General features: G+C 33.7%; 1 protein-coding gene across 1 annotated transcript; it reads left to right on the top strand.

Annotated features, from left to right (window-relative positions):
* The first annotated feature begins 829 nt into the window (after positions 1-829).
* Positions 830-10855, top strand: LOC114363411 (solute carrier family 46 member 3-like). The gene is made up of 7 exons (XM_028319119.1): positions 830-1171; positions 1282-1542; positions 3480-3651; positions 4158-4335; positions 5344-5722; positions 7296-7536; positions 8698-10855. Exons 1-7 carry the CDS (start codon positions 1012-1014, stop codon positions 8762-8764), a joined length of 1458 nt encoding a protein of 485 aa, XP_028174920.1. The 5' UTR covers positions 830-1011; the 3' UTR covers positions 8765-10855.
* The last annotated feature ends 229 nt before the right edge of the window (positions 10856-11084 follow it).

Raw genomic sequence — 11084 nt, 5'->3', positions numbered from 1 at the left:
AAAATTTGACAGCCGCGGCGGCGAAGCGTGGAGCGGAGCGGATACAGGCGGAAACGAGAAGTGCATTATTAAAATTTGATTGAATAGTCAAGTCAACACATTTCTCTGCTCCGCTCAGCTGTGGTGGAAACCAAAACAGCTGACGTACGCTATTGAACGACCAATCGTATTGCAGAATCGAGAAGCGTGTCTGCGCCCCGATTACGGTAATTTTTAACGTCAACAATCCAGACACGCTTCTCGATTCTGCGATACGATTGGTCGTTCAACAGCGTACGTCAGCTGTTTTGACCAATCGTATTGCAGAATCAGAAACGCGTCTGGATTGTAGACGTTAAAAGTTACCGTAATCGGGGCTCTGGATTGGAGACGTTAAAAATTACTGTAATCGGGGCTCTGGCCTAAATCGACACTCTTTGATTTAAGGGGGAATTATATCATAACTTATACAATCTTTGACATACATGAAAAAAAAAATCTGACATTGACTGACATTCAATACATTCGTTCTTGTTCTTTTGTTTATGACCATTCACTCACTTGCTTTGCTTGAGTTTTACGCGGGAAAAGAAACAAAAAGAGAAGGATGGTGGATTTTGTTTATTTAATTGTGTTGTTATTGATTAACGCGGAATAGAATATGCCAGTAATGTACGGAACCCACCATTTAATTCAATGATAAGATAGATTTGCTTTTGTTTCAGTTAGTATCACAGACTGTATGGAGGAGAAAATATCCAAAACCCCAAAACCATATTACTTTTCTCTATGCCCAAAACTTTCAATAATTATTCATTCATTTCACTCTCGAACACTGAAACTTCACTCACTCGTTCAATTATCTTTTCTTCTTTTGTTTTATTTTGATATACAGCTGATTAGTCGTTAAACTTGTGTTCTTTGATCGGCATCCACGATTTGTTTTAAATTACTACTGCGAAGTTTATACCGCAGAAATAGTATACTTAGGATTATTAATTGAATACCCGCAAGTTACAAAAATTTAACAAAATGGCACAAGATACTGAAAATTCAGCTGAAAATGAAAATGAAGTTACAGAAAGTACTTCTAATGCTTCTAATAGAGTCATCAGTGAATTACCGGGAAGGCCATTTGCTATAACCATGGAGGTACCATTATTTTTAACTCTGTTAGCTGTATCTCTTTCAGGTAAGTTGATGAAACGCTACCTACAAATAAAAATAATTTAAGACTTCCTTAAATTACATTCCATTATAAAATGTAACAGACATCAACTGCTTTGTTACTTTTTATTTCAGGGACAGCAATTAGTAATATTATTTTATATCGGACCTGTGTTTACTCCCTAAACCACAGTTTAGATGAATGCAAAATTTTTCTAACTCCTGAAAAATCCAATGTGACACATAAGTTAGAGGAAGAAGTGCAGAAGTATGCTACATTCATACAGACAGTTAAAACAGTATTAGAGTCTATCAGCCCGGCCATACTTTCCATGTTTCTTGGTGTTTGGTCTGACACTCATGGCAGAAAACCCCTCATAGTATGGTCTTTACTTGGTAAGTGCTTATGATCACTATAATAGCATAGCATTTTTATTACACTAAAAACTTTTTTGTAGTTCCATTATTTAGGCATATTATAAATTAAAATGTAGATTTGGTTTGGAAAAAAAAAATTTGGCACAACACATTAAAATTACAAATTAAAACTTAAATAAAACTAAAAATAAAATTGTACCAAACAATTATAAAATATATTTACAAACCATTCTACTATATTAGCACAAGCTGTATGTATTAATGATATGATATTATCACCATTATCATGTTTCTTTGTGCTAATATAGGGTCATTCCATGACAAATGTTACCGAGGGTGAAAAACTAAATATGTTCTTTTCGCATTTAATCTGATGAATTTTGAAAGTAAACATTCCAAATTATAATGTGCAACAAAAAAAATCTGAAAGAAACAAGTAATTTTTAAGTTATTAGTCTTCAAAGTCTATACTTAAGTCAACTTTCTGAATGATCCTTTTCTCTCTAATTATTGGTAATACAATTTTAAAAAAACTATCAATCTGTGAAACGTTTTGCCACTATATGATTCGAGGGTATTTATCATAGTATTGGTAGATAGCGTCATAGTCCCAAAAAAATTGATAATCATCAAGTTTTAAGTGTGTTTTCTTGTTACTTCGGCGATGTAACACCCGAAACAGAAAAACAGGTATTTGTTTTATTATTGTACCTTACACATGGATTAGGGTAACAATATTTGGCAAAAGTAAGGGCATGGTAGTAATGATTTCAAATACTAACTAATATCTGAGCATGATACTAATTTAGTATGTTTTTTTCTTGATTAAAAACTGTAACACCCGAAACGTTTCGGGCATTACATTTTTATTTATATGTCGATAATGTGTGTATATTGCTTGGAGAAGTGAAAAAGTATTACTGTGAGGGTCCTTTGACCTCCCACTAACGCTGACATCGGAAAAGGAGTCATATTTCTCAATTTAAGACTTTTTTGAAATGTCAACTTAACACTAAAATTAAGGTATTGCTAAAAAGTGTTGATGTTTGACATTTCCAATAAATATCGTAATTAGAAATTAAAGTAATGCTATTTCAAGCCAAAAACAATAGAAAAAGCTATATTCTGAGGAAAAATTAAACTTGAACTTTATTTATTTTTTAAAAAAAGCTGCTTTGTAATTTCAAACCAGAATTCGCTCTATTTGTGTTTATTTGTTGTACTCCTTATTTCGTAGTACCTAGAGACTAATAAAACACCGATTTTATCGATAAAACGCGTTGCATTTTCGTACTCGTAACACCCGAAACAGAACCATTGTAACACCCGAAACAAAGAAAAAATTTATAAAAAAATAGTAAAACGTTTTATTTATCAGTGATTGTATGTTACATGGTTTGTAAATTTCATACTTTAGAAGTCCTGTAAGTTTTAGGTATGATTCCTTAAGAAAATTCGCTAAATTTCGAGTAAATGCGGCAACAGTCAGAACATAGAGGCAAAATCTCGTAACGCCCGAAACGCACACTTTTCGACTTATATTTTCGTTATCCTACAGTCTAAGCTGTACAAACTTATTATTTAGATAAAACAACTAAAAACGGACAGATTAAGGCACTAACATTATTAAAATACTATTTCAAAATACATGAAATTGTTGAATATGTGTGTACGAACGTAACACCCGAAACGATGGAATGACCCTATAATAATTTTAGACATAAAAACTATTTTTTGCTTTTTTATTATTAATATCACATTCTTATTATCAATCTAAAACTTAAAATCAGTTCAATAAAATTAAAAGGAGAAAAAGGATATAGGTAGACTGCTAATTAAAAACGTTGGCATCTTTATGAAGCCATGAAAGAAAAAAAATACAAATGTACAGGTAAAGTAGAATGGTCTGAGCCGGACCATTTCCTAATTAAATAAACCTAAAATCATTATTTTAGGTATCACAATGTCTTCCATGTTGGTCGTCATCTACAGCATGATGCACCTTGGACCATGGTGGTATGTTCTCACCTCCATACCCTTCGCATTCACTGGAGGGATCAGTGTAATCTTTACTGGGGCCTACTGCTACATAGCTGATATCACGACAAAATCGACGAGATCGCTCAGGTATGAACAATGCCCTTTTGCCAATATTATTTCACAATCATGGGTAATACTTAATTTTGATAAATTACTGTTCATTGTTTGGACATTCTGAAAAAAGTGTGTGTATTTTTTAAAATGCGAAAAAAAATGTGTGGACTAGGCACATAGCTCGTAGAGCCGTTGGCCGCTGGAGCAGGAAAGTTCTTGAGTGGCGACCACGAGCCGGAAGACGCAGGCCTCCCACTAGGTGGACCGACGATCTGGTGAAGGTCACGGGAGGTGCCTGGATGCGAGCGGCGCAGGACCGGTCGTGGTGGAAATCCTTGGGGGAGGCCTTTGTCCAGCCGTGGACGTCTTTCGGCTGAAACGAACAAACAAAAAAAAAACTCTTAAATAGGTACTAAAACAATGCTCTATAGATTCGGTTTGATTTTTTTGGCTGTTTGGTGTGTACTTAGTGGTTAGCTTAATATCTAGTATCAAGCACCCATAGGACAAGCTTTGCTTACTTTAGTCATTTATTGTAGAATAACAATATTAGGAGCAGCGGTGTCAGCTGGGAGCGTGATGGGATCGCTGCTGAGCGCATACCTGATCAAGGCGGTGGGAAACGTCTATCTTCTGCTGATAGTGACGGCTTTGTACGTCATAGCGTACGCATTCACTAACATCCATCTGAAGGAGTCCCTGAATGGGGCTATACCGGTAAATATGTTTGTCATTTGTTTTTAATCTTGCTCTGTATTAGTGTGTTTTAAAGATAACAGATGGCGCTGTACGCAGTTTAAATCGCGCTAATGTTAATTTTGATTCAAGATAGAGACCAAAATCCAATCTATAATTTATTTATTTACACAAAAGCTATATTTTGTAACATGTCGTACTACGATTAAACTTACTTCCGTCTGGTTTTTTATCAATCTCTTTGCAACATACAAGCTTTATTAATCTAAGCATACAAGATAATTTTTAAATTACATTTAAATCAGAATCTTGACTTTGTTAATAATCCGTGGCTGCACTTAATTGCATTCTGCGAATCCACAACAAACCTTTTGCGGCCGACTCGTCGCATAATTTAAAGCAACCTTGGAATTTTATGTTCGTTTTTGCGTGTCTGATTCCATTAAAAGGTTCTGTAAACTAAAATCGGTGAAGCAAAAATACAAGACGAAATAAAGCATGTTTGTTTAAAACTTTTATCCATTTTGTTTGGTATTTGGTATCGAAAGTGTGCGCTGCTTTTTGAACCCATATTTATATCTCTGTTGACCCGAATTGTTATCGGTGTTCATTGTGTTTGTTCATTATTTTAGTAAATAAATGTAGGGATGACACAGCACATGAAGCTAAACACAGGGCGTCTTATCTTGTAGGTAATAAAGGCTATTTTGTAATAAAAATGCATAGTTTGATGTGCTGTCGACTGTACTTTTTGCTTTGACAGTATTTAACTTTATGCTTTCTTCTACTTACTGGACATACTTATTATCTCTGCTTGACCTGTGGTTGACTGGTAGAAAATGCCACTCGGCATCAAGTCCGCCAGTGAAAAAGTTTAGAAATATAAAAAGTATTAAGCATATTACTAGGTACCCTGCAGTTTCTCGTCATAGTGCTTAAAAACCTCAACCTTTCTTTAAAAAGCATAGAAAATGACGTGACCCTTATTAAAGTTATATTTATTTTGATAAATTGATTCTTGCTTTTCAGGGTGGTCTTATGTCAGTTCTGGACTGGTTACTCGTGAAGGAAATGTTCAGAGATTGTTTCAAGCGGCGTCCAAACTACTTAAGAGCTCAGCTGCTTCTGCTAACATTTGCCAACAGCTTGTCAGTATTCATGCTCTATGGCCTCTACGGACTGAGCTACATGTATACCAGAGAGAAACTCCACTGGGCTCTGAAAGACTACACGCAGTTCTCAGCTGTGGATACTACTATATCCTTCGCGGGGTCATTTTTTGGAGTAGGAGTGCTCCAGAAATACCTACCTATTGGAGACATGGCCCTTTCAATCGTGGCGCTGGTGACGGCTGCAATCTCGTATATGATCAGGGGATTTGCTACGACTACATGGCATTTCTATTTGGGTAAGAAAACTATTTCAACCTTATTACACACAATTAGATAGGTATTCGCTGGGTGCGAAGTACTAGGTGGGGGAAACATAATCGATCGCAGCGCTCATGGTGGTCAAAAGTAGAAATAATGTAAGCTCTGTCATCAGATGTATCTGTCAATGGCAAAGCGATTCTACTTATTACATTTTAATATCATTAATTAATCACATGAAAAGGGTCCTACTGGGAACTTAAATAAAAGAGTGGACTGTATTTCAATAGGACTGGTTTAATAGCCGTTTACAATTTGGAAATAACTAAACTATACAACGTGGTTGTACAAAAATGAGTCACAGTAGTTGTTGTGCACAGATGTTTGCCTTATGATGAGAGCGTGAATTATTGAACTCTGCCCTTGTTTTGTTCTTAATTCTTCTACATCTCGGACTTGTCCAGCCAATACCAACAACTTTCCTTTAAATACGGTTTGTGGTTGGATTTTGATATTGTAACACTCACAAACCCGGTCTTCAAAAGAATACTAATTTCGATCTGAAAACGATATTTAATTTATTACTAGCGATACAGGAACATTTAATTATATTTACTGTTATATAATTAAACCGTTAAAGTAGCTTTTTCTTTTTGTTTTACTGTAAAACTACAACTATAAATGAAGTAAACAAACCCTAACACAATCAAAATTCAACACAATTTTTGGACTTACCTCATTTGATTTGAATGACCAAAATGATTTCAAAACCTTTTTTCCACCCAAATCGTTGTATTCACAACAATTTATTAGTCGAAAATATTTGTTATTTTTTCATTTCGATATTTTTCACAAATATACGACCTAAATGTCAATGTGACAGAGCCCTCAAAGTTGTGGACGCTAGTTGGCGCTGTAATCGTGCACGGAGCCAATATCAGAGTACAAAAGGCGAACTTAAGGACATAAAATATACTTCTCTTCCTCAACTTTTTATGAACTTTTTTTTTGTCAGTTATAAGTTGCAGTTTTTCGAAATCGGTTCAAGTATGATTTCACCAGCATAATAGTGAGTTTGTGAAACAATATTTTCTTTTAAACACTAAGGTATACCTTTATTTTCGAACAAAGAAACCGTATAAATAACCACCTGTTTGTGAATTCAGGTCATAACTACATATAATTACATTGTTATTTACAATAGAGTTGAGTACCAAGAATTTACATAACATACCATCAGGTTCTGACCGCCAAATCCAGGTTGCTGGCAACTTACATACCGGGTTCTGACCACCACAATCAGGATTCTGACAAATTACATACCAGGTTTTGACAACCAAATTCAGGTTGAGCTGGCAAATTACGTACCAGTTTCTGACTACTAAATTCTGGTTGCTGGCAAATAACATACCTACCACGTTCTGACCACCAAATTCAGGTTGCTGGCAAATTACATACCATACTCTGACCACTAAATTCAGATTGCTGGCAAATTACATACTAGGTTCTGACCACCAAATTCAGGTTGCTGCCAAATTACATACCATATTCTGACATCCAAATTCAGGTTGCTGGCTTTAATACCAGTTTCTGATCATAAAATTTTTTCAGCTGCTGTCGTTAACGTATTCAGTGGGCTCTCGTCGCCGCTGATAAGATCCTACCTATCCAAGGTCATGCCGATGGAGGATATTGCCAAAGTATTCGCTCTGATGGGCGCCATAGAAGACGTTGCCCCGATAATTTCTCCAGTGTTATACAACGCCTTATACGAGTTCACGATCAGTTCGTTCCCTGGAGCTATTATGTTGTTGACCAGCGGATTTTGTTTGGTCTGCGCTACGATGCTGAGGTGAGATTTTTAATAATTTTCACGAATTTACTTCTATATTTTGATGAAATAAATTGAGATTTTAACAGTTTCGGTCTTATATCGGCCTTTTTTTTAACTAGTAAAATTATATTTATATGTAGCACTATTAAGCAAAGCAATTAAACATGATTTATTTGAGTTTACAAGTAAATATTGAACTTTATCCTACTCCATAATGTTACATTTTTGCACATCTAAATTCTAAATATAGCCTCATTCAATGATATTATATAAAAACAATATCATTGGCCTCATTCCATTCAGTGGTTGTCGAACAACCCTGACATTTTATGTCTTTCAATAAGGGCGCACGAGATTAAAAGGGCATTTCTTGTTATTTTTAGATTCTACCAGTTTTTTACCTCCGATCGCTTCGACATTTAGTAAAGCTGGCGACTGACTTGTGATATTTGAACCTAATTAATATGCTGCAATAAGAGCATTAAAAAACTTAATTTAATATGCTACAAATTGACGATTCGTTTTTTACCGCTGAACCTGTTACGGAAATGCACCCGCTCTGCCCTGTTCATGGTTTCTCAGCAAATAACCATACATATAGCGCCACACTCGTAGCGAATGTTACGTTACAATTTAATACTATAGTCAGTCGCCAGCTTAATATGCGAGGTGATATGATACTCTATTTGGCGCTAATCTTGTTTTGCAGATTGCGGTTTTATCGCACCGTGTTGTTTAAATAAAAATAAATTATGTTTATTTACGAGATCAGCTTCGAAGGATTTTATTGTTTCCATTAAGTACTTGGGTATAAAAAGCCTTTCAGTTTTATGGTTACTGGTAATACTGGTCAAACCTTTTTATGATTTTGCGTTTTTTTATGTGTTTTTCGTGCGAAATGCTTATATTAAACAAAAAAATTTCCCAGCAATGAAACTAAATAATTAATTAGTTTGAATTTACTAGCCAGAAAAAGTTTAAACTACCTATGTAGTTAGAAAATAAATACATAACACAACTTTTGTGCCTTAGGCTTTGACCAACTACATTGTATCTATGCAATTTATGTATTTATTTTTGTAATTTGTAAACTGTTTGTTTTCTGAATAAAACAAAATAAAAATAAAATTAATAAAATTCATAGAATGGATCATTTTAACTTTTTTTTTGTTGTTTCAGTACCGCTGTTTACTACAGATGGCGTGCCAGCGTGCCAAACTACCAGCCATTGGAAATAAACTCGTAGATAAATAATAATATCAAACAGCTGTTATATTGTGATAAAATACGTAAGTATAAGACTGCAAGATACGCAATAATAGGTGCTTAAAAAAGGTCAATCATTTGAAATGTGTTCTGCCATGCTTAGCAATATTTTACAAGAACAATGTTAATAATAGGTATTTTAGCAAGTTACTCATACATATTATTCTGAACAGAAAACATAATTTAATAAGTAATAATTCTATTAACGTTTTTTGCACCGTTTGCATGATGTATTAATAGGAGTAAATTTTTATTTTTATTTTACTAGGACTAGTCTAGAGGTGACTCCCATACTCATAGACTAGTGAGACTACTAACATTTTAGCTGAACATTTTTTATCTAGTTTAATCATCAAGACTGGTATCACAGTTATTTTATGAAAAAAGGTGTTGTAATTATTTAATAAAAAGAATTTTATTAATTACAAAAGACACATAAAGGTGACTCACATAGACTCGTGAGACTAGTAACATTTTAGTTAATGCTTTTTTATCTAGTTTAGTCATCGTAACTAGTGTCACAGTAATTTTGTATAAAAAGGTGTTTTAAAATGTTAATAAAAAGATTTTGATTAATTAATTACAAGAGACATAGAGATAAATCACATAGAATCGTGGGACTAGTAACATTTTTGATTAAGCCTTTTTTATCAAGTTTACTCGCCGAGACTGTAATAAATGTCACAGTTAATTCAATGAAAAAAGGTGTTGTAATTTACATAATGATAAATGTGTGTCTTGTTGGTTCATCTTAATAGGTTTTTAAAGTTTAATTTTGATCAAACTAACATAAATATTATATTATGAGCAACTAAGTGTACTTACATGAATAGTAGAGGTATTTTATTTAATTAGTATCCATAGTAAATTACACAGGGTGTACAAGATTGAGCAGTACTTGAAACTACGTAGTCAGATGCTGTTATGATTAGTACACAGCTGCACAGAGGAGCATGAAAACATTATGAAATCGTCCTAATTCCCAGTGAAGTAATGACGTTTTGACTTTGAATATTTAGATTTGCATTTTTGAATCTGAATTATATCACGGTTTCGTCGTATTTCCCTTAAATTTGATCACGTAGGTTCAAGTAATAACTGCTTTTTTTTCTTATTAGCACATTACATATACGTTTAGTGATGATTTTAAGATTTTCGTCTTCTTTCTTTTCGCGAAAAAGTGGATACTTTTGTCGTGCAACTATTGATTACAATTGAAGTGCCTTTTGTTTTGGTACATCCTGTATAAGTACAATAAAATAATTTAATTAGCTGATTTTTTTATATATAATATGTTGAATGCTTTAGACTGTGATAACTAAATTGTAAATACTAAAAAATGCAATATTGGAAATGAATTAACTGTAAAAAGTTTATTTAAATTTTTGATGAAATTTACTAGCTACTGATAAAGTTTATTGTGAAAAAAAGACCAAATCATTAACACTTAAACAAATTATTATTGTTGTTATTATAAAATTTAGATAATACTTTACTATCATATTATTGTGATAAGAAAAGATAAGTACCAGTGAGTTTTATAATTAGATAGTAAGTTGACCTTTGTGATATAGTTTTTACAATTTCTGCTTGCTTGCTTTATGGTAATAAAAATAAATTTTGTAAGTCTTATAATAAAATCATTATTTTTCGCAAAAATTGGCGACATTAAACGTAACGTTCAGTCGAAGATATAGATAAGAAATGCATAGCGATTTCTCTTTCTTCCACTCTCTCAAACTCTCAACTCAAATATGTGGAAATTACGTTAGGAAAATAGAGAGCAGCTCTAACTTCATATAAATATTTTTTACTGATTTCCTTTTACCGCTTGTCGTCTTTCTGAGACACCCTGTATTATAAATTCATAGAGCACGCCACTTCAAGGCGAGTCCGCCAATCTACTGCCACGGTAATACTGTGCTACTGCTGTTCATTGCTTAGCTAAAGTTGTCTAAACCGTTTAGACTGTTTAGACTAAACGGTAATTTTAGCCTTAAGTGTACCTGCACTAGTCTTCACATTAACTGTGTAGGTATTAAGACTTATCATTAAAGGATTTTTACACTTATCTTTTCTTTTATTCGGGCACATTATGATTCACCTACTACCTGTTACCTATGACAACATAACAACGCGTCATAGATGAGTCACATGTTTTGAACCCATTTGGGTGAAATATTTACATCAGTCCGAGTTCGCTGATATTCATTCAGTTGTGTTTGAAGTGCAATTCAATTACAATATTAGACGTTATTAACCCAGTGTAATAAGGTCGCCTTGCATATCCTTCTACCTAT

Source organism: Ostrinia furnacalis, unplaced genomic scaffold (assembly GCF_004193835.3).
Source record: "Ostrinia furnacalis isolate ACB-3 unplaced genomic scaffold, ASM419383v2 OfSCF7119, whole genome shotgun sequence".
NCBI lineage: Eukaryota > Metazoa > Arthropoda > Insecta > Lepidoptera > Crambidae > Ostrinia > Ostrinia furnacalis.
The sequence above is the reverse complement of the archived record's forward strand: the minus strand, read 5'-3'. Positions and strand labels throughout refer to the sequence as shown.